At 41.5% G+C, this 25306-nt stretch overlaps 1 protein-coding gene across 1 annotated transcript in view; it reads left to right on the top strand.

The window, feature by feature from the left end:
• LOC111862200 overlaps nucleotides 1-25306 on the top strand; it is a 205865-nt gene that overhangs the window by 47442 nt on the left and 133117 nt on the right. Inside the window, exons 5-7 of the mRNA XM_023847399.2 lie at nucleotides 2437-2586; nucleotides 5786-5879; nucleotides 12184-12348. Of these exons, the coding sequence (XP_023703167.1) occupies nucleotides 2437-2586; nucleotides 5786-5879; nucleotides 12184-12348 (409 nt within the window). The remainder of the gene's footprint in view (nucleotides 1-2436; nucleotides 2587-5785; nucleotides 5880-12183; nucleotides 12349-25306) is intronic.

Genomic DNA, 25306 nt, shown 5'->3' with positions numbered 1-25306 from the left:
GATTGAAGAGGTAGAATTTTTAATTTCTTAAATAATTCTCTACATGAATCTCTACTTCTACATCCTGTAATGATTCTAATTATATTCTTTTGTATTTTAAAAATTATTACACTATGTGAAGAGTTCCCCCAAAATATTAATCCATAGTTCATAATAGAATGAAAGTAGGCATGGTAAACCATCTGCAGTGTTTCCTGTGACATAAAAGGGTTAATGAAGAAGAGCTACAGGTGGCTCTGCAAATTGTGAACTTAACTCACAGAGCATATATTGGAGTAAAGAATGTTCTAAGCAAAAATTGTAGATGAGGAGGAAGCGCATATCTTATTTTTCCATAAATCTTAAAGTTTTCAAGGTAACGAAACAAAAGGGAGTGAACATCGCAGAATTATGATGCTGTGCAGATTTCTGAACTTCTGTAGTCAGCAGTCAGCAGTCAGCAGTGGTCTCTGAAGCCACACAAATATTGTCGGACTCTCATACTGCCCCAATAATATTTACACTAATCTTCCTATACCTGAATTTATACATCTATATTGTCACATGTATGGGTGACTGTAGACGAGGTTTTGATTGGTAAATGGATTTATTGACCACTTACAGATCATGTATGTATGTATGTATGTATTATGGGAGGGGGTGGGTTTCCCCATGCACTTAGACCAGTTATCGGTCCATTGTGTGTCCCCCTTTTAATTTCTACTGTCGCCATACCCTACCAGTAACGGTGCGTGCCATCAGCCCCCGTAGAACCAACGAGGTCGGCACTCAGTACCTTGATGCTTCCCCCATCCACCAGAGGCATTGGAGACTACTTGGGCAAGAAAGGGCCTGTAATTTAGCTCAGAGGTCTCCTAGAGACATGAGGTTCTTTTACGTGCCATAAATCTATGACACGTGACACACGGCTTAAAGTCCCTCCCAGAGGACTTGTTCCCTGAATTTTTTTGCCCTTAAAAATTCCACGACCTCCACCAGGTTTGAACCCGCGTGGTGGGAAAGTTACCCCTAGACTATGGAGGCCACTTACAGATCATAACTACAGGTAACTATGGGACTATGGCTGCACAATAGCTCAAGTGGTTAGTCGCTGGCTTCCCACTGTGGCGGCCCGGGTTCGATCCCGGGTCTGGTCAAGTGGGATTTGTGGTGGAGAAAGTGGCGCTGGGACAGGTTTTCTCCGAGTACTCCGGTTTCCCCTGCCAATCTTCATTCCACCAATTGCTCCACAATCACCCTCACCTATTATCTGGGGCTGGTACAATAGGCCAGAAGTGGCCACAGTACAACAGACTTAGTCCCACCCTGCTAGCAATAAAAAAAAAACTATAGGAGTATCACTAATTCACACACTACAGTTCACTACAGCACGCAGTAAGTCTTTTCTGTCTGTTGTGTCTTCACCAGTTATCATATGGTAATGGCTTCCAACCGTAGACGTTCCCTGTACTCTGGGTTCCAGAACTATCCCCCTGCCTCAGCTACCAGCTTCTAACAGCATCAGCTCACATTGACCAAATGCAGCAGTCCTCTAACTGACTGCTTAACAACCAACTCATTTCACTCCACTGTACTCAATGGCATTGCACTCACTGACAGAACTGAACTCAGTCGGACAAGTCATGTAGCCTCAGAGTGAATCCACAGAGAACACTGCTTGCAACATCTCTTCAGTTGCATGACATCATCGTGGACATGATGTGTTCCTCTCTTGCGTGTGTACAGGCCATTACCTAGCAATGGATCTACATGCTACAATATTAATACATATACATGTAATTAAAATATAATTGTATGTGCTGTTACAACTTCTACTCTGTTAACATTTAAACTTTGTGTCTTTTGAAATAATTAAACAGAGCACATTGTCATGCCAGAATTATTATGTTATGCATACAATTCTGAACCTGCTTTGTGCTTGTAATAACATTTTGAATAATCTACAAGACCAACAATGAAACACAGTTACTGCACTTTACAGTATTCATAAGATTTCTGAAAAACATAACCTCAGAGTGTGCTTGCAATATAATGGATGTCTTCTTGAGCAAGTCCTGTATCATTCTGCAGTGCAGAAATGGTTTAATCAGCTGGTTTAAATTTCTGGATACTCTTTATTGGACCTTAATGCAGAGATGAAGTATTGTCATAGAAATTGTAAATAGTCATCTTGATTTATATTAAAATATTTGATGTTAGAGATCAGGTCATTGCATGACAGCAGCTTGTCATTAACAGAAATAAATGTAGGCATCCATCACATGGATACACGGATCATTTTGGGGATCTTGTGGCATACTGATAGGACATCTCCATTAACTAACTCGAGGTGATATCTGTTTTTGTACATGTGCCTTTGCTTTCATATAAAATAAATATTCTTATGACTTCTGGTATGGTCTTCTTAAGTATTAAGTATGTAGAGTGGTGTTTCAGAACTTGCGGAGTGGTACGACTGCTGTGTGTGCATTGCTCAGACCCACAGAACAGATGCTGTATGTGGCATGGCTTGGTGACTCACAGGCCCTTTTGGTTCGCAATGGTCGAGGCGTGCAGATTGTGAAACCCCATAAACCAGATAGAGAGGTATGGAACATCATGTATGTGTCAGGATTTCATTGTAGTTTGAAAATTTGTATCTAATTTTTGAACGAGCGGTTTTGCATTAGTGTGACAGTTGGTCAGTTATTTTAAAACTGCAGCAGCTGTTGAAATTTTTCATTGTGTCTGTAACAACGTGGAACATCTTTGAGGAATTTGAAGAACATATAGGCTCAGTGTGTTGCAGTGTATAATTTGTATGAAACTCATCAGCATCATCAGATCTCACAAATTGCAGTTATGATAATATAAGGTTTCTCCAGAAAGAAGGTCAAGTTATAATTACATATACGTAGCTGATTCCAAAAGTAAGGTCTCCAAAGCGCTGGGTAATTTTTTGTGCGGCTGTTGGCAACCCTGTTGCATTCGTTGCTTCCCCCACTCCCCCCAATACCACCAAGCATGCGCGCACGTAGCTAGGACGCTCAGTCTTGGCACGGTTGCCGTTAGAAATGGAGCTCCCGATTACTAAAACTGCGAAGTGTGAGATTCGCGCAGTTNTTCGAAGTTTCCTGAACTGGTATGACATGGACATACAAAAACTGCCACTGCGCCTACAAAAATGCATCGACCGAAATGGCGATTATGTAGAGAAATGAGTACATGTTCAAGATTCAACTGATGTATCCAAAATTGAAAATAAATATTTATTTTATATTTTCAAACATAGGAGACCTTACTTTTGGAATTACCCTCGTAATTACCTAATTACCTAACTACAGAGAGCCAGGAGAGCACAGTCAGTATAGTGACTGGCTATGGGCTGGACGGCCGAGGGGTCGGACTTTGAACAGTAGAAGGGGTAAGTTTTTCTCCTCTCCACATTGTCCAGGCCGGTTCTGGGTCCCACCCAACCTCCTGTCCAGCGCGTAATGAGGGTTCTGTCCCAAGGGGTAAAGCAGCCAAGGCATGAAGCTGACCACTCACTTCCAGTTAGTGCTGAGGCCAAGAATACATGGCTCTATGCATCCAGTCCCTCATACGCCTTCATGGCATGGTTCTTGATTAGTTGAGCACGGGGACAACTTTACCTTTGCCTTTTAATTACCTAACTACATAGCAAATATCACTGTGTTTGGTATCACTGAGTTCAGTTATCTTGGGAGAATGTGCTGCCCCTGGTGGCAACATTGTGGACCAGCAATGATCTAAATGGCATACTCAGTAGCACATGTGTTTTTGGTGAATAGATTTTTACCACACTGGTAGTGTTGATTTAGCATGAATTCCAAGTGAATGCAGGAAGTAGGTCTCCATTAAATGGATTAGCTAGTGAGTTGGAAGTGACTGGGAACATGGTAAACTATAAGAAGGGTGTTGTACCAGAAAAGATTCATCATATTGAGCAGACATTGAATGCAGAGCCCCAGGAAATCTGTCTTTCTCAGCATCCTAACTTGGGAGCATGTTTATCCTGCAGATAATTAAAGAATATGTGAAGGTGCTTCAGCACAAAATTCAGATGGAGAAAATCCTTTGTGAGGCTGATCATGTTAGGAAAGTTGACATCTATGGTTACTTTAAGATATTCTTGGAGGACAATCCAGCAATACCCCAAAGTGTATGCTTTAGTGATGAGGTCCATTTTTATTTGAATGGCTGTGTGAAGAAGCAAAATATGTGTGCATATGCTGAACTCAGAGGCACCAAATAAAGTGGTGTTTGCTCTATAGTTGGATAAGTATGGTCAAATAAAACTGGAATGTCTTTTTAGTAAGATCCTGTATAAGGGATTTGCAGTTGAAGGTAACATCTTTACACAAAAAATGCAGCCATGGATACAAGATGCACACTTCACATTCATAATAGGTAGATTCCTACATAGAGATTCAACAACGTGCTTAACTATTTTCATACTTGTGGTTAGTTTACTATCCACAGATTTAAGCCATAATCAGGATGAGTGGTTGGTTTAATGACTGTGGAGTTCATGAATTAATGCGGATGAGTGGTTAGTATATTAATCACATGATATCACTAAAGAAGTCATGTGTGTTAAGCTCAGGTAGTTGTACAGTAGCTTCTGTCTGTGGAGAACTAAGAGCCATGCGGGATTTATGGAATATGAAGTGGCACTGGGATAGATTTCTTTGTAAGAACTTCAGTTTTCACCTGACAGTCATCTTTTTGTTGTTGCTCAATGCTCATATATCACTGGCTCTGAAATTGTGGGAAGACTGGTTTTCCACACAATGTCAGAACTTCAATGAACTGTTGGGGCTTTATCATGCATGACCTCACACTTGGCCAAATTTGGAATAAGGAATTTAATTTACATCCGTATTCTGCTTTCTAAATGAATAAGGATTAAAATATATCCAATAGCTGTCTTTCCGTTTGTTTTTTATTGTAGTGAAAATTTGTCTAGAGAGTAATTCTTAAATTACAACTGTTTGAAAATGATGTGCTCAGGAAAATATTCGGGCCTAAGAGAGATGATATTAAGTGGGCAGTTTGTGATTATACATACAGAGGATGATTTATACAGTCTATCTAGTATTGTTAAAATGGTGAACTATAGGCTTAACATGTGGCTTGGGTGGGGGAAAGACAGGACGAATAATTCATACAGATATTTGATGAGGGACACCTCTTTACTGGTGGTAAATTGTAAGACTGGGAACGAGGTGAGAGGATAACAGTAACCTTATTCTTAAGGAAGTGGGTTGTTAGTTTGGGAGGCAGATGGCATAGTCAGAATCATATTATTGAATCATTTAAGTCCTACTGTGACAGAGTTCTTCAGAGTTTCTGAGAAGTAGTGGTTCTGGAACGGGGTCCACTCAGCCTCATGAGGACAATTGAGGACCTATTTTAAGGAAATAGCAGCTCCATTCTAGAAAACTGAGATTAACGGCTATGGGGATCCATTGCACTTACCACGTGACACCCTCTATCCGCAAAAGTTGGCACTAACTTCACCAACAAGTGGCGGTTGCTTGGTCGGTATAGTTCGCTTGCGGACTACAGGCCACCTAATTTTTTTTTTGTGTGACGGAGTTACTTTGTTATTTTGCAAACAGACAATATAGCATTTGTGATGAACTTTTTAATTTATGGCCTTGCACAGATTACTTTGTATTAGTAATGTAATAACTCAGCTGTTATGTACCTGAAGTTTTGTCTTTTGTGCCCATCACATTATTCCTATGTATTAGAATCTGAAATTGAATTCTCATGACAGGATGAAAGGGAACGAATAGAAGACATGGGTGGCTGTGTCCTTTACTGGGGAACATGGAGAGTTAATGGAGAATTAGCTGTTTCCAGAGCAATTGGTAAGTACTTTTGTACAGTTTTCGTTTTTAAAATCTGTTCTTAACCATTTGCCTACCATTGAATAGACTGAACCAACAGGTTAGCCTCTGCTATGATTGAGACAGCTCAGTGTGACTAATGGTTGTAATTCATGTGTGTGTTAGGAGATTGCACAGCAGTTCAAAATTTTTATGTTTTAATACCTTTAGCTTCTTACCTTGAGTACAGAGGTTTCTCTTATAATAATTACTGAATGTTTTACACTCTTTGTGATGTAGTACTGGAAGACACATGTATAACATATAATAATAACAAATGAAGTAAAGTGTTTAAAAATGTTTGTGTGATAAGCTAAGACAGTTTTTTTTTGTTGTCTAACATGCAGGGTAAGAATTAGGAACATTGCAGTATAATATCTAATGAGGGTTCTAAGCTGTTGGCTGCTTCCTTTATATTAGTAGTTTCTGTTTAAAAGGGCATAAATTATTTTAAACTTTGTGGGTCATAAGTTTTTTTGTGGAAATGTTTACCAACATTTAGGAATTTCATTGTTTTGGAACAAACTGTGTGTGGGTAGGAAAACAGTAATGTTAGTTACATTCTAGGCACAGAATTTTCTTAGATGTAATCTTGTCATACCTGTTAACCTGGACAGTTGCATGAATACCCAGTCCTCTTGAATGTCCATCAAAATGAACAACTTTCTAAGCAAAAAGAATTAATAAGCATTGAAGTAATTGTATGAGATTTGAGATTATCGTAGTCATGAAGATTTATGTTGTAATCTTCAGGGTTATGAAACAGTGCTGTCTGATAAATGGTTACCAATGTTTTGGAACAGCATACACCCTGAAGATAAGAGCACTATAAAGGTAAAATTGTCCCTATGCTTAATTAATTAAGCATTATACCATGAAGACATTTGGGGGTTTAGAAGTATGTGGCCACCAATCTTGACTTAGGCATGAGATAGAGGTGAGTGGTCATCTTCATGCCTTAGCCACTTTACCCCTGGGAAAAGAGCCCCCCAGTACCCATTGGATAGGCTGGGTGGGCCACATAGCTGGTCTGGATCCTGTGGAGTAGAGAAACATCTCTTATGCCTTCCAGGAATTGAACCATGGCTGTCCAGCCAGTATCCCATCACTATACTGGTTGAGCTATCCAGGGTCCTTAATGCTATTGTAGCTCAGTAAAGTGAATCATCATAGTTTGATGGCTGGGTTCAGATCACCAGAAGCTGTAACACAAATGTTCTTTTCACACATCTACACTGGTTATTGCATCTCCTAGCAGCTGCCCCATTGCAGTTGCTTTCCTCCAGATCAGAGTGGTCAGAGCATGAGGCTAAGCAGTGTCCTCATAGCTCTGAAGTCTGAATGATCTCTAGGCCTTTGGTCTGCAGCAGGAAAGGAAACTCTGTGCGTAGATATATGCTTATCGCATTCTTTACTGTATGTACTGTATTTACCTGCAAAATGTTTGTAACTACCATCCAGACTACATGGTGTCATAAACCAGAAAGGTGAAATTTAAATTGAAGTACAGTAGCTGCTGTTTTGCCTCAGAATCACAGCATGAAAGCATACATGGGATGCTGAAATAAAGGAGTCATTACCGGGACACTGGTTGGAATTAGGGGTTGCAGCAGAAAGCCCATGATACCTCTGTGACAGGAATCTAGGAGGGACTAACACATGTGCCACAAATTAAAACCTAGTACCTACAAGGGTTTGTCATTCAGAAAACAAGTATTCCATGACCTTTAATTTTTTATCTTATATTGCTTATTTTTAAGGAAAGACAGGCTTATGATATGTCTCTATTTTTTTATCTCTTAATAACTATTGATCCAAGTGATGGATTTTCATGAAACATGTATGGACAGCAGGCTTTGGGAGGAATAGCCATAAGGAGGGAGCAATGTAGCTTGTATATCCACTGTTAGGTAACCACTGCAAAACCAGTAACTATACAGCAGCCATTGCTAAGTAACCGCTCCTCAAACAAGGATGTTTCCACAGCAGTGAGGGAACATCGTAATACTGGAAGAGTCATTTTCTTTGCGGTCCATGTCGAGATGGTATAACCAGGACCACTGAGCATTTGCAATTAGTAGTTAGAGAATTGCTGGAGTTCAGTCACTGTGAGCTGTTGGTGATAGAAGCTTTTAGCTGAGGTCGGGGACAGTTCAGGAACCCAGATGAAGGGGAACGTTTGCTTTTGGAAGCAGCTGCCAAACAACAGCAATGAAGACATGACTGTGGACACTTGTGATTGTGTAATAGTGAACAGTAAGAGTAGTCACAAGTTGTTTAAGAGTTCAGTAAATAGACTACCAATCCAAACCCTGTCTATAGTCACACTTATCATGTGACATTAATCTTGTTGTGGTTGGCTGCCTATATTCTTGCTGCATTTCATATCAGAAATCAGAGTGCAGTGCAGTTCAGTACATTTCCTTTCAAAGTAAACATGTTATTTGTAAAACAAATTGCAAATATGTCCTTATAAATTCGTATTTATCCTCCATTTTCTTAAAAGTATGAGTGACATATATATACTCCCAAATGTTTTCTTTGCTGTTTTAAAGTCAAATCACTTCCATTTAAATTCTTCCTCAGTTTATTATTCAAATCCACTGCTTTGCAAAGAAGAATTACATGCTTTTTCACTGCATATATTGTGCATTACTGGGGGGCATGTGGTAGCGTAGTTGGTTGAGGCACTATGCTATTTAGTACAAGCCGGAAGGTTGCGGGTTCAAGTCCTGATGAGGTCATTGGATTTTTTTCAGTTGACCTAATCCTTCCAGCCACACTATGGCCCTGGGGTCGACTCAGTCTCTAACAGAAATGAGTACCGGGAATTTTCGTGGGGGGTAAAGTGCGGTCAGCACGTAAGGCTGACAACCTTACCTCCACCTTTGAGCCGATTGTCTAGATAATGTGGGACCCTCAGCGTCTCACAACCCTATGGGCCTCCAAGGCCTGTTACAGGGATAGCTTTACCTTTTATTGTGCATTATTTATAGTTTCTTTTGCATGATTTTGAGACAATTAATGAAGTGACTTACTTGAAAAATAGAGTTTTTGTTGGATTGATATGGCCGAAAATTAATTGCATATGTTAATACCGTATTTAATCAGATTCACTTCCGGGAGAAACAGTTAGATGGACAGATGTATGCTTCCCACTGTGCTCTCATTGTATGCATTTTGTCCAAAGGAAACATAGTATTAATAGAAATTTATACTGTAATTTGATCAACAGGTCATTAAGGTGTAATGTATGACAGTAATTTGAAAAGCAAGTATTAGAAAGAAGTGTTGTTAGTATCATTGTTTCTTAACTGTGTGACTAGAAGGAAGTTGTAACCCAGAAATCTGAAGCTGTATAATGAACTAAAACTGCCGCCAAGAAGACAAGATAATCACGTTTTAGCCTTCATGCATGAAGTCATAAGTCATTGTGTAGTAGATCTGCCTTTGAAGCCCATTTGTATTGTGCTTCCTATGAAATGTTTTCAGGTGTACTGCATCTCCGGAATTCTTTTGCATTAGTAAGAAATTAAGAAATAATAACAGTTACAGTTATCACAAGTAACAGGTTTTGTACAAGCATAGGTGAAATGGGAAAGAATGACCAGCTTTAACTAACCTGTGCTCTGTCCATAGTCCTTTTGTACTTATTGCCTCACTCTGTTTCTCCACATAAGTCTTCGATCTCCTCAGCACCTTAATATCTGACACTTAAGAGGAGTCAGATTGATGTGTGTACCATTGTATCCTTAGTTTTATCAAATTTTCTTTTAGTGTGTCTGCTTTCAGATCTTGTTCAATGTCTTGGTTTTGGATTTTATATGTTTTTGTTACCTTCTTTATAATGCATAGNGTTCTGCCAGCGAGGTCGGCCCTCTCTGGCAGTGGTCCCCAATACTTCCCCATCTACCAGAGGAATTGGAAACTACTTGGGTGGGAAACTTTGCCTAATTTTGCTCAGAGGTCTCCTAGAGACATGAGGATCTTTTATGTGCCGTAAATCTACGACACCGGACACACGGCTTAAAGTCCCTCCTGGAGGACTTGTTCCCTGAATTTTTCCGCCCTTAAAAATTCCACGGCTTCCGCCGTGTTTGAACCCGCATACCTTGAGTCATGAGGTGGGAACATTACCCCTAGACTTAGCCCAGTGTAGGTAACTATCTACCATGCTATATGGCATCAAGTCCCAGAATATGGTATCTTCATAATTACTGCTTTGTGAACCTCAGCTTCTTATTCTCTGCTTGCATCTGTCTTATACTGTACTTATATTGTGACAGAACTGAATAGCTTGCTATGTGAAACATGACAACAGTGTATAATCACTGCATGATTAAAGAGCTTGAGAGCAGTTTGTGATTTTCATATAATTGTTCCATATAGTTAGTGCAGCAGACAGACTGTGAAGTTCAGTGACTCATTGTTACAGACAGTTCATTATAACAGGTATGTTTTTCCTGCCTCCAAATACCTCCATTATTTCAGTCTTCCTCTGAACTAGTTAAATGACTATTGTTCAGAGTTGACAGCTTCTCAAGAAATTCCATTATCATAGAATCTGAAAATATATCACTGACATTAGAAAAGCTCCTTTGTCTACTTCTAGCCATTTCTTGTAGTCACAACTTATTTTACTAAGGTGCATTTTCTTAATACCCTAACTTTTTCTTGATTGGCTTTGGGCTTTATGACTGGGCTTCAGTGCCATTGGAAAGGTTTTTCTTCTGAGCCTTGTATAGATCAGTTCTGAGGCTCGCCCAGCCTCCTGTCAAATCAGTTCTTTAGATGAAGTGATCCAAATAAAGCATGTGTGGTGGCTCCTGTACACCTTCATGACTTGGTTTGGTGTTTCGTTTTATGACCAATCTGCTAAAGCAGCAAGGAGTTATGAACCAGGACTATAAATAATCCTAGGTTTTAAGTGAAGCCTTGTAAGGGGATGTGCAAGATATATTCATGCATTGTCTAGGTCAGAATACTATAAAAAGTTATGACATATTTTTTGTAAAAATTTGCATATACATAGAATAAATGAAGTTTGTTTAAAATAAAAAGTTTTTGAACCCTGTCATTCTTATAATGCACCGTTTGTAATTTTGTTTTTTTGTTCATAATGCAACAACATCAATTTAAATTTTTAAATGATGTTAAATCATATTTAATTCAATAAAATATCATTGAATGTTATAAGTAGAAATTAATTCATTGTTGTAAAGGTGTTTATGAAGTCTGGCTGTGAGGCTGAGAAATACATGAACTGAAGAAGATTCGGGAACTCTGTACTAAGGTAAAACTAAAGTTGTCCCTATGCACAGTTATTAAGCACCACACTATGAAGACTGATTAGGGAGTGGACATATAGCTGTACCATTCTTGACCTCATCACTAGATTGAGGTGAGTGGTCAGCTTCATGCCCTGGCCACTTTAACATCAGGGAAAGAGTCCCCAGTCCCCATTGGATTGGAGTGGAGACTGGATGGGCCCCAGAGCTGGTCTGAGCTCTGTGGAGTAGAGAAAATTCCCTTGTCCCTGCTGGGAATAGAACCCCAGCAATCCAGCCCGTTGTCTGTCACTATACCGACTGAGCTATCCTGGCTCAACTCTGTACTGATTGTTTTGTTATTGTTTTTGTAAACTGTTCAAGAAATTATCTGTTACTGTAAACATGAACTTTGTCAACTTCCAAGAATCCTGCTGTTGGATAGGGTGCTTGGCCAGTTTGTTTAATGTCATATGACGAAAAACAGCTTATCCAAGATCAGTTTTTAATATTATCTTCCCATGTATTGAGAACTTACTTTTATTAATAAACTGATCAAGCAAATCACTCTTGTTATGGAACTTACGTGTTATGTTCATTGTTATAAAAGTCCATCATGGAATCCTGTAAACTTTTTAAGGTTACAAGGTCCATTTTAATATTATCTTCTGTATTTACTGTAGAACTTGCTGGCGCAAAGCAACATGGTTCTGTAAAGGTAAAGGTAAATTTGACTTCCTTAATTAGTCACCATGCCATGAAGATGTATGGGGGAGTAGGGGTATAGTACCACACATTCCAAACTCTACACTATACACTGGGTGGGAGTAGTCAGCTTTGCCTCCAGGAAAGACCTCCTGATACACATTAGATAGGCCGAAGGGGACCCAGGATAGATCTGGATGCTGTATAAAAGAGATGTGTCTTCCAGCCCATGACCTAGCTTCAGTACCGATTGAATTATCCTGGCTTATCATCAGAATTTTGCAGCTTTATAACTTGTGACATTTGTATTTTAGGTGACTTGGGGTACAAACCATATGTGACATCTGAACCTGATGTGACTGCAGTTCCCCTAAATGGTACTGAAGACTTCCTTGTGCTTGCTTGTGATGGGCTGTGGGACTTCGTCTCGGAGCAGGAAGCAGTAAGGGCTGTGTACCAGCAGATCGCCGAAGCACCAGGTAGGAATGTGTCTTATGCCAAAGTGACCAGGAGAACTGAGCCATTTAGAAGACTACTGAACACTAAAATTTCAAGGACAAATGCTCCAAACAAGATGGCTCAAGCAGTAGTGCCTTTGATTTGAATCTTGGCTGGGGCCATGGCTATCATTACTAATATTTCTTGTAGTTTTTCTCAGTCCTTCCAAACAGTTACCAGGATAGTACCTCAAATTAGGCCGTGGATATTTCCTATAATTTTTTTTTCAGCTCACTGTTCATGAATCATCTTACCATTCAGTATTTTATCTTCTGAATTACTAACAATGTCGCTAAATAAACCACAAATAAAGAATGAATAAATTAATTTAAAGATGACTGAAAACTCTACTCTTGTCTTCTGAAGTAGTACACCTTATGAAGGTGACAGACAGAGCTTTGTTGATTGACAGATTATTATGTTATTTTGCACCATCTTTCATCAGTTACTGCTTGAAAACGTAGGCAACCCTGTTATCTCTGATTCTGTTGTTAGTGTCATACTCCTATATGGGCAGGATGCCTAAGTGCAACTGAGAGAGTATATGTCTTCAGACTTGCAAACCACAATATGTTATCCGAGATAAATAGACAACAGGCTTGAGAAATTACTGCTTTACCAGAGAAGGAAACAGAATAAAATATATTTAACAGTATAAATAATGAAACACGTGTGAGCTGACGTACTTGAAGAGCTTGCTGGCAAGCAGAACATTAATAAGAAAAATCTTGGCTAGTTGATACAGGTCAGAATACTGTCACTCAGAATGGCCAACTACTGGAGGTAGCTATGACTTAGCAGTATGTCAGATGTATGGATGCTTGACTGATATGATTAGTTCACAGAATGAGTGACTCAACAAGTAACATTAAACTGAAGTGAAAAACAGAGATGAGTCTCTCTTATAGGCACTAGATACTATAGTTGCAATTATGACCCTTGCCTGCATCAAGGTTACAACAGTTCCAAAATATCAGTATACTTGTATATCAGTTCAGACAAGAACTGCTTGACTCACGTTACAGCTTGAGTTACATATGTGTATCACTATATTATCTGATGTATCCTGAGGTGAAATAAACAGCGATCTAAAAGTAGGCCCTTATTACCATAAATCGGTATGTAACATAAAGTACAGAACTCATTAAGATCCATACAGATTTTTTAAATATATTTCAGTAGTGTTAATAGTTAACAATGTAAAAACTCTTCCAGGCCCCTGCACAGTATAATATATTTACTGTTGATTACCTTTACCAGCAAGGTTTTATATCTCTAATAAGTATCAACAAGAGGAGAGTTGCAGAATTTCAAAGAACACACCTTAAAAATTTGTGTACTTTGTACTTCAGTTTTGAGCACGTAATGGAAATCATGTTCTGTCAACATGCATACGAGGTGCTATCGGAAAGTTCCCGGACTGTAACTGCCTCAGTGAAGGAGGATGAGAGAGGAGGCCAAGGCCACACTTCCACAAGCCTATTGCATCAGTCTGCCACGTGATACCAAGCTGTGAACACGCATTGTTTTTACATGAGTGCTTTTCTGATTTCTTGTTTCGTTTTCTCTGCAATGGATGGCAAAATCGAGCAATATGTCTACATTAAGTTGCTGGAAGCTCGGTAAATCCGCTACTGAAACCCTTGAAATACCTCATGAGGCTTTTGAAGAACATTCTTTAAGCTGGACAGCTAAAGGAGCCTCTAGGGATTCAAGCACAAGTCATCCAGCCCGTGAGATTCAGGTTTGATTCCTGGCAGTGGCAAGAGATGGATGGTAAGAAATCAAAACATTCAAAGGTGAGGTTATGTGTAGTGACAGGACGCTCATACCATGGCATGCCTTATAACAAAGAAACATATACTGTCTAGGTTACATTCACTGCCAGTGAGAGAGAAGGCAAGCCATCTGTTTGGACAAGAAGTCTAATATTAGAGCATTCCAATCCATGGGTTGTTTATTTGCCTGGCTCAGACACTTTGCATCGCCTGCTTTAAAACAGATTTTCTTAGCTACTGTCTGCTAGAATCTTTGTTTCTCAGAATTGCTTGAAACTTATATAAGGATTTAGGTCATCAACTTTCAGTATGAACCAATTGCTTCACTTTTAAACTCTATACCATGTGATAGAATATTGCAGTGTGTGGGTTAGCACTCCTGCTATGCATTTGGAAAGTTCTTGTTTTGAATCTTCGTTCAGAGATCGGCTACACTGAGATTTTATATAGTTTTATTCAATCCTTCTAAGCAAATTCCAGAATATTGCCCATAAATTGGCTATGATTACTTATTCTAAATCCTTACCCAGTCAACAAGTAACTTGGTCAAGTGTGCTGTTGTATATGTAGAAGGTATCTATTTTGAATCTCAGTCTCATTATTCTGCATGAGATTTTCTAAGTTTTCTTCAGTCTGTCTAGCCAAGTACTACAATAATACCATAAAATAGGTCATAACTACTTCATTCCAAATTGTCACCTACTTGCCAGTGACCCCCTCGAAGATTTCTTTAAGTGAAGTCCTTCTGCTCATGTAGCTACATTTAAATGGCAGCAAATCCCTGTTGTTGCAGCATTATCTTCTTTACATGTTCTCTGTGATGTATACTGATACATAAAATATATTTATTGATCAGAGATGACCACAGAAGAGCCACATGCTGCCATCTGTTGATGACAAGTTGAAATACTAGCACAATCTAAGCATGAATGGAGATGGTGGTGCAGCTGTTTTGAGAGAACAACCAGTAATGTCTTAGAGATGATATTAGCCAACAGTGGGTTCATGATCATTTTCAACTTTCTGATACTGTATGACCTTGCCAGTTTAAACAGCATTGTTGTATAACCTCAGAATCATTTTGTCAACTCACCATTCATGATTAAACTTCTTCTCATTTCATTTGAAACTGTACGTGTATAACCTTTGCAGTTCAATCACCATTATTAAATAAATTAAGACATCAGTGAAGTCCCCTGGCAGAATATTGCTCCATTTTATTTTGGAGGTTGCATGTTCAGAATAGCCCAGAGACTGGCTATCCAAACTTTGGTTTTTGTGGTTTAACTCAGGCTCTTAAGCCTTAAACAAGGCATGAAAACTCCCTTTCACTTTCTTTACATTTCGTACATAATTCATCATTATCCTGCCATTCAACTTGATGGTTGAAATTCAGTTCAAGAAACTTCCACCAGTTGTTATCAGGCAGTTCTAATTTACAGCTCTATTGATCCATAAAGAAGCCTCGTACATGGCTCACTGATGGAGCTGAGCCCTTCTTAAGAAGTCGCCAATTCTGCAGCTACTCAAGAATTTCCCTGCATTTTATGGAACCTGAAGGTTCATTACTGTGTTCACAAGAGCCCTCCACTGGTCCCTATCCTAAGCCAGATCATTCCAATCCATCCCATCCTATCTCTCATAATATTCATTTTAATATTGTCCAACCTATGCCGTGGTCTTCCCAGTGGTCTCTTTCCTTCTGGCTTTCCCACCAATATCCTATATTCATTCTTCTTTTCCCCCATTTGTGCTACATACCCTGCCCACCTCATCCTCCTTGACTTGATCACCCTAATTATGCTTGGAGAAGAGTACAATTTATGAAGCTCCTCATTATGAAGTTTTCTCCAACCTCCTGTCACAGTGTATAGGGTTACCTGAGGAAATTACAGATCCCTTTTCGGAAAGTCTGTGAATGCTAGCAGTGTACATACATCTTATAGGTACAATTTGTTTTCAGTACAGCAAGAATTCAGAATGTTTTGGAATGTGTTTCTGCTGTTTTATTCTGATGGTAAGAAAAAGAGACAGTGCATTACAGATCGAACAGGGGAGATTCAGTTGTGACAAGAAGGGAGGGACTACTCTCTTGTGTCTAGGGTGCAATAATTGGCTCTTGTCTCCTCCCTATGCCCTCCATAGCCATCCCATTTATAGCACTCAGAACTGTACTGCTCTTGCTGCAGTTCGTAATGTGATGCCCTGGTGGGTCCTAATAATATGCTGTTACATGCATGATATAGATGGGCCTGTATTTAGATTGTAAGAATAAGTCTTCAACTCTCCACTCCTCACCCTTTCATCCCATCCCTCATGAGTTATGTCAGACAACATTTATAGTTCCCACCCAGTATTAGAAACATTTAATAATGGAAGGACAGATTTATATAATAGCACATAATTTTTATTGTTTTTCAAAACACCCTCTTGAATGAATAGTTCATTTGGTATAGGAACAGGCTATGAGCTGGACAGCCGGGGTTCAATTCCCAACAGAAGCGAGGGATTTTTCTCTACTCCACAGTGTCCAGACTGGCTCTTGGACCTGCCAGCGTCCTATCCATTGGGCAGCGGGAGTTGCTTCCTCAGGGTAAAGTGGTTGGGGTATAAACCTTACCACTCATCTCCATTTGATGCTGAGCTGAAGAGTGGTGGAGCTATACCTCTGCTTCCCCATACTTTTTCATGGCATTCTGCTCAACTAATTACACACAGGGACAACTTTAATGTTTGTATTATCCACAAGAATGAAATTCACTGTGTATTATCAGTGTAGAATAGTACAAAGTATATATTTTTTAAACATTCTGTGGCATGTTATAGCACACATTTTGTTACGTATATTTTTTAAACATCCAGGAAATTGGAAGTTGGAGGAGAGGGCATGCTCCTCAGGTTCAGAAGATCAGATAATAGTGTAGAAAGTTATAATCCACTTATGAAGGAAAGTGAGTTGCTTTGAACTCCAGATTCAGTGACTGTTTTTGGAATTATATTATTGTACTGATGCTGTATCAGCTTCTGACATGAGAAGTGATGAACTTTTGACATGAGTTGTGGTAAGATAGCAGGTCCAGTAATTCCAGAAGAGACTGAGTAAAGTCAGTCCCCAGCCAAGATTAAGAAATGTACATATTGTTGTCTTCAGGATTATGACACATTGTTGCATTCTGGTGAATACGAAAGTTTCAGAAGAACATGATGTCCCATCTTGGGGGCTCATGTAGGAGGTTGTATGCTGCCGTTTATTGCTGCCATCTTGTGGTCCTGGTTTTAATTACTATCAGTAATCCATGTATTTGCCTAACATCTGTAGATAAACCGTTTTATTACATAAATTGTATAGATCTTTGCATCTACTTGTAGCCTCGCAAGATTTAGTCATGAAGTCAAAACATTGTATATTTGGGGAATCAGAACAAGGCAGAGAAATGCCTTAGTCTGAGGGATTATTTTGTAAGAATTTGACCAGTCTATTTTCTATTTTTAATTTTCTTTATGCTTTAATTCTACGTCAGCAAGACTTTCTGTTTCATAAGCTTATAAATCCATAAGAAAAGATATAGGGCTCTGTTAATAGGGGAGTACACCACTGCAACTGTTTTTGTAATCTAAGAACAACTCAGAAACATGAATGAGTTCATGTATTACTGTATAGGATACCAGCCCTTAGTCTGAGAGTTCTGGTGGTCACAAGGGTCGCCTTCATGTACGTAATTTTGTTCGGTTCCTGATTAAATAGGAATGGTAAAATTGTGGACAGTAGAGCGTCACAGCTCAATAAAAGTTTGAGCACTATGTGCTTGAGGGGGAGGGGGGGCGAAGGATGAAGATGGATGGCAGTGGTGTCTCGAAGTCGCCTGCTCGTGTGGGGGAAATCTTGTGTCATGTAGTAAGTAGAGGCCTAGTCGTAAACACAAGTCTGATATTGATTGTAGTTTCTTATCCCGCGGTATGATTATTATTGGTTATTTATTAGTCACCTTGGCAGTACTGGCTGTTCGTATGTCATATATAGGAGAATAAAGATTGTGGTCTTCTGGGATGCCATGCAGTTAGTGTAGTAGGTAGCACCAGCGTTGCTTCAGAACTCTGGTACATGTCTACAAAACAACCATAATCTTAATATGCTCACTGCCATGAGAACCTCAGATCTCACAAGTCAGACCTGAACTTTATCAATCTAAACAGTGGTAATGATATTTCTTTCATTCTATTTGTAACGATTATACCCCCATAATTCAGTCTTCTGGAATTAGGTAGTGACATTTCTTCCGCGCCAAACGGAATAGTTGTACACGTAAGGATTTTTTTGGTATTTATGAATTAGGTAGTGATATTTTTCTACAAATGTAACAATTATACCGCCACGATTCGTTGTCCAGAGCTTCGTGCTCTAGAATGGAAACCGTGCATTATATGCTTATGACAGTTTCATATAGGGCGCGATTTCCGCGGTGGCCAGACCTACACTTTTGCAATTATGAGCCATACTGGTCTTTCTAAACTGCCATGTTCAACCATAAACAGAGATTTCCAAAGCTGTATATCGGTCGTTGGTTATTAAGAGATTAAACGGCTGCATCCGCGTAAACAGTGTGTGCTCAAAGATACGCCTGTATCGTGGATTTCAAGGTGAACAGAGCAGACTTTCCTTATCCCACAGAACGACAGTTGTAGGCAGAGTTTCACTTTCATTGTTAATGTACATATCCCCGGTTTTACGGGACATTTGACTAATACCTTCCCTGCTAAAGGTAAAATTAACTCCCTGCTGTCCTAGGCAACACGTCATAAAGATGTATGGAGGAGTGGAGGTATAGCTGGGCACTAGGTGCGTGTGAATAGTTAGGTTCACTTCGCAGCCGCTTTACTGCGGGGAAAGAGCTCTCGGTTTCCGTTTAATACGAGACCGTATTTGCCTCAGAACCTCCCGTCTGAATACTGGAGAAGAGAAATATCTCTGAGTCTACGGAGAATGGAACCCCGATTCCTCGGTTGTTCAGCCTGTAGTCTAGTCATAGTACTCACCAGTTCATTTCGGTTCCATACAAATTCTATAAGCCTGAAGGTCGCGGGATCGAATCCCGACGAGGTGGATTCTTTCAATTTACCTAATCACGAATGAAGCAATGCGTCTTTTGTCTCATGTCTTGATGCTTGTCTTGACGCATTTGGTGTGCGGCCGCCCTAAGAGCGTTGGGACATTCTTCACGCTCGCGTATAATGCATGTGCAGTACGATTTAGAACGTAGGGTAACTGGTGTATGTACTACGCGGTGTTTTCTTGTCTAGAAGTAGACCTAAGTAGAGTCTGTCTGTGGTAGACAACGGCGTGTCTAAGATGGAAACATTTTCACGTCCCTTGAGATTCTGTCATAATGATGTTTTACTGTATCAGTCACTATTTAATTTACGTCCCTTCCCTACCCCACCAATTTCTTTGTTCTGAAGGCACTTCCGACTGGCCCAGAGTTATGGGTGCGACCGGTAAATGCTGTTCGGTATCATATACTTTTCTCGTTCTCTCTTTATGTGGTTGCTTACGATTTGTCATGCTCCCCCACCTCGACATTTCCCTTCACCCTCTTGTTTTCCACCCCAAAAGCTGGATGGAGTGCAATGAAACTTTATTGTAGCAACCCCCCTTTTATTGTAATCCCTCCAATTGCAAACATCTTGCCCCTCCCAGCTCATTTCAGTCTTCGTGTGTCTCTCTTCGTTTTAATATGTCGCGCGGACTCCGCAGTCTTAGGGCACTAACTTCGACATTTTGTTTTCGTACTCGAGAATAATCCTGTCTGCTGCAACCCGCAAGTCGTGCTTTAATCCAACCCCGTCACCCTTCCTCCCGCTTACAGGTGGAAGCGTCCCCGCAGTGCCCCGTTCGATTGCGGCCTGTATAGGACGTGGTATTGAAGAGAATTCTTATCCATACCGGGATTGATGAGAGCTGGTATAGCCACGGCCTGGACGGCTGGGGTTCGATTCCCGGCGTTCACAATATTTTCTCTTCTCCATAACGCCCAAACCGTCTCGGGGGCGCACCCAGCCTCCTATCCAATGGGTATCGGGAGCTCTTTCACCGGTAAAGCGGCTGGGGCTTGAAGCTGACAGCTCACCTCCATCTAGTACTGAGGTTAAGAATGGTGGAGCTGTGCCTCCATTCCCCCATATGTCTTCGTGGCATAAAATCAAATGTTTCAGACAAAAGTTGTAATAAGCGACATATAAGACATGTTTTCGCTTTGCTGACGGTCAAATACTAACCCCTCAAGTGTGTGCGACACACCATATGCATCCGCTCAGTTACATGCATCTAGCGTGAATTTAAGCGGGGGTATTTAAATCCCTCCCGGTGCTGTATTTTCGCAAGCATTGAAGGTTTTGTGCAGACATTTACATAAATATTTTTAAATAACGAAATCGCTATTTGAAAAATTCCAAAAAAATATATTATATTTACAATTCTTTACAGTTCATTAATATAAATGTGTGCTTACATAATGTCAAGCTATTTCTTTTTCCCAGCTCTCCATATCCAGTGTCTAGTAATTGACATTGGTGTGGTATTGCTCAAAACAGGCGTCTATGCAGAGAGACGGTGTCCCTGGGCAGTTTTTACACTTGTATCTGGTTTGTTTTCTCTTTCCGTTTTTTGTACACACCACACACCTTCTTCCAACTATATAAGTTTCGGTTTTGGGATTTCTTGTACCACGCTTTTTGCCTTCTCCTTTCTAGCAAGAATGTTTCTAGTACCTGATCTTTCAAGTCTACACCTCCCATATAATTATTATACTCTATTACACACATAGGTTTATTTACAAATTGTAAACCACCCTTTTGACTTACGGGTTGCATTTCGTCTGAATGTTTAGTAGTCAGCACTGAGACATCGCGCTTATCCTTCCACTTCAAAGCCACCAATTTCCCACACTTTACACTAACTACTTCTCCTTTCTTCAGTCTCTTTTTTACGCGTATATCTATTGGCATACTTTTGCGCGTGATTTCCACTGGTAAAACAGCATCCGTTGTCCTCTGAACTGATCTCTGGAAAAGATCGGCACTGCTATAAAAATTGTCCATATAAACACATCTGCCAGAGTCTAATAGTTTCTCGCACAAAATTAGAACAACTCTTGTTGAAAAAAGATGTGTCTTTGGTGATTTCACAGCCTAATTTTGTCCCTCATCCACTGTAAATTATAAAATTCCACAAATATCCTGCGGAATCACAAAGTTCAAAGATTTTAATCCCAAACCGGGAAGCATTCATAGGAACATACGGTTTCCACAAAAAGTCTACCTTTCCACAATAACATAGATTCGTCGACACTAACTTCTTTGCACGGTATGTTCGCCTCGGCTCTCCCCGTCTCGCCTCGCCTCACGTCAAGTCACGCCAAGTCAGGTCACATCACGCCAAGTCACGTGACGTCACCTCACCTCACGTCACTTCACCTCACCTCACCTCAACTGACCTAACTTAACAGCAGGGAATGGTACCCCTCAGTTACTGATTGATGCGGACAAGTCTACTGCGCAAACCTAGCCTAACGTAAAATAACCCAACCTAACCTAATCTAACGTAATCTACACTAAGCTAACCTAGCCTAGCCTAGCCTAGCCTAGCCTCGCCTCGCCTTACGTCAAGTCACGTCAGGTCACGTAAAGTCACGCCAAATCACACCAAGGCAGGTCACCTCACCTCACCTCACCTCACCTCACCTCACCTCGCCTGGCCTCACCTCACCTAACTTAACAGCATGGAATGGTACCCCTCAGTTACTGATTGATGCGCACAAGTCTACTACGCAAACCTAATCTAACCCAACCTAACCTAATCTAACCTAACCTCACCTTACCTAGCTTAGGCTCGCCTGGCCTCGCCTCGCCCCGTCACGCCTAGCCTCACGTCAAGTCAGGCCAAGACACGTCAAGTTACGTCAGGTCACGTCAAATCACACCAAGTCACATCAAGTAATGTCACCTCGCGAAGTCACGTCAAATCACGTTAAGTCACTTAACGTCACGCCAAGTCAAGCCAAATCACGTCAAATTACATCAAGTCACGTCACGCGAATTCACGCCAAGTCACGTCAAATGACGCCATGGCAGGTTACGTCACGTCACCTCACCTAAATTAACAGCATGGAATGGTACCCTTCAGTTACTGATTCATGCGCACAGGCCTACTGCGCAAACCTAACCTAATCTGACCTAACCTAACCTAACATAGCCTAGCCCCGCCACGGCCCGTCCCGCCTCGCCTCACGTCAAGTGATGCCAGGACACGTCAAGTGACGTCAAATCACCCCAAGTCACATCAAGTTACGTCACCTCACGCGAAGTCACGCCAGGTCACGGCAAATCACGCCAAGTCACGTCACGTCACGCCATGTAGATCTGCTTTACGTGAAATCACGCCAAGTCACGTCACGTCCCCTCACCTCATTTCACCTCATTTCACCTCATTTCACTTCATCTAACTTAACAGCAGCGAATGGTACCCATCAGTTACTGATTGATGCGCACAAGTCTGCTGCGCAAACCTAACCTAGTCTAATCTGACCTAACCTAACCTAACCTAACATAGCCTAGCCCCGCCTCGGCCCGTCCCGCCTCGCCTCACGTCAAGTGATGCCAACACACGTCAAATGACGTCACATCACGCCAAGTCACATCAAGTTACGTCACCTCACACGAAGTCACGCCAAGTTCCGTCAAATCACGCCAAGTCACGTCAAGTCACGTCACGTCACGCCATGTAGATCTACTTTACGTGAAATCACGCCAAGTCACATCAAGTTAGGTCATGTCACGCGAAGTCACGCAAAGTCACGCAAATGACGCCAAGTCACGTCACGTCCCATCAACTCATTTCACCTCACCTCACCTCATCTAATTTAATAGCAGCGAATGGTACCCCTCAGTTACTGATTGATGCGCACAAGTCTGCTGCGCAAACCTAACCTAACCCAAATAAATCTAATCTAACCTAACCTAACCTTACGTAACTTAACCTAACGTAGCATAGCCTTGCCTCGCCCAGTCTCCCCTCGACTCACGTCATGTCACGCCAAGACACGTGAAGTCACGCCAGGTCACATCAAGTTAACTCACCTCACGCGAAGTAACGCCAAGTCACGTCAAATCACGCAAACACACGTTAGTTCACGTCACGTCACACGAAGTCACGTCAAATAACACCATAGGAGGTCACGGCACGTCACTTCACGTCACTTCAACTCACCTCACCTCACCACACCACACCTAAATTAAGAGCATGCAATGGTACCCTTCAGTTACTGATTGATGCGCACAGGTCTACTGCGCAAACCTAACCTAACCTAATCTAACCTAACCTAACTTAACCTAACCTAACCTAACCTAACCTAACCTAACAGTCTAGCCCCCCTCAGCCCGGCCCGTCCCGCCTCGCCTCACGTCAAGTGATGCCAAGACACGTCAAGTGACGTCAAATCACGCCAAGTCACATCAAGTTACGTCACCTCACGCGAAGTCACGCCAGGTCACGGCAAATCACGCCAAGTCACTTCAAGTCACGTCACGCCATGTAGATCTACTTTACGTGAAATCACGCCAAGTCACATCAAGTTAGGTCATGTCTCTCGAAGTCACGCAAAGTCACGCAAATCACGCCAAGGCACGTCACGTCCCCTCACCTCATTTCACCTCACCTCACCTCATCTAACTTAACAGCAGCGAATGGTACCCCTCAGTTACTGATTGATGCGTACAAGTCTGCTGCGCAAACCTAACCTAAACTAACCTAACTTAACATAACCTAACCTAACCTAACATAGCCTAGCCCCGTTTCGGCCCGTCCCGCCTCGCCTCACGTCAAGTGATGCGAAGACACGTCAAGTGACGTCACATTTCGCCAAATCACATCAAGTTACGTCTCCTCACGCGAAGTCACGCGAAGTCACGGCAAATCACGCAAAGTCAGGTCAATTAACTTCACGTCACGGGAAGTTACGCTAAGTTCCGTCAAATCACGCCAAGTCACGTCAAGTCACGTCATGTCACCCCATGCAGATCTACATTACGTGAAATCACGCCAAGTCACATGAAGTCAGGTCATGTCACGCGAAGTCACGCAAATCACGCCAAGTCACGTCATGTAACGTCACGTCCTCTCGATTCATTTGACCTCACCTCACCTCACCTAACTTAACAGCAGGGAATGGTACCCCTCAGTTAGTGATTGATGCGCAAAAGTGTGCTGCGCAAACCTAACCTAACCCAAATAAATCTAATCTAACCTAACCTAACCTTACGTAACTTAACCTAACCTAACCTAGCATAGCCTTGCCTCGCCCAGCCTCCCCTCGACTCACGTCATGTCACGCCAAGACACGTGAAGTCACGCCAGGTCACATCAAGTTAACTCACCTCACGCGAAGTAACGCCAAGTCACGTCAAATCACGCAAACACACGTTAGTTCACGTCACGTCACGCGAAGTCACGTCAAATAACGCCATGGCAGGTCACGGCACTTCACTTCACTTCAGCTCACCTCACCTCACCTCACCTCACCTCACCTCACCTCACCACACCTAAATTAAGAGCATCCAATGGTACCCTTCAGTTACTGATTGATGCGCACAGGTCTACTGCGCAAACCTAACCTAATCTGACCTAACCTAACCTAACATACCCTAGCCCCGCCTCGGCCCGTCCCGCCTCGCCTCACGTCAAGTGATGCCAGGACACGTCAAGTGACGTCACATCACGCCAAGTCACATCAAGTTACGTCACCTCACGCGAAGTCACGCCAGGTCACGGCAAATCACGCCAAGTCACGTCACGTCACGCCATGTAGATCTGCTCTACGTGAAATCACGCCAAGTCACGTAACGTCCCCTCACCTCATTTCACCTCACCTCACCTCATCTAACTTAACAGCAGCGAATGGTACCCATCAGTTACTGATTGATGCGCACAAGTCTGCTGCGCAAACCTAACCTAACCTAACCTAATCTGACCTAAGCTAACCTAACATAGCCTAGCCCCGCCTCGGCCCGTGCCGCCTCGCCTCACGTCAAGTAATGCCAAGACACGTCAAGTGACGTCACATCACCCCAAGTCACATCAAGTTACGTCACCTCACGCGAAGTCACGCCA

This window comes from Cryptotermes secundus, unplaced genomic scaffold (assembly GCF_002891405.2).
Source record: "Cryptotermes secundus unplaced genomic scaffold, Csec_1.0 scaffold1288, whole genome shotgun sequence".
NCBI lineage: Eukaryota > Metazoa > Arthropoda > Insecta > Blattodea > Kalotermitidae > Cryptotermes > Cryptotermes secundus.
The sequence above is the reverse complement of the archived record's forward strand: the minus strand, read 5'-3'. Positions and strand labels throughout refer to the sequence as shown.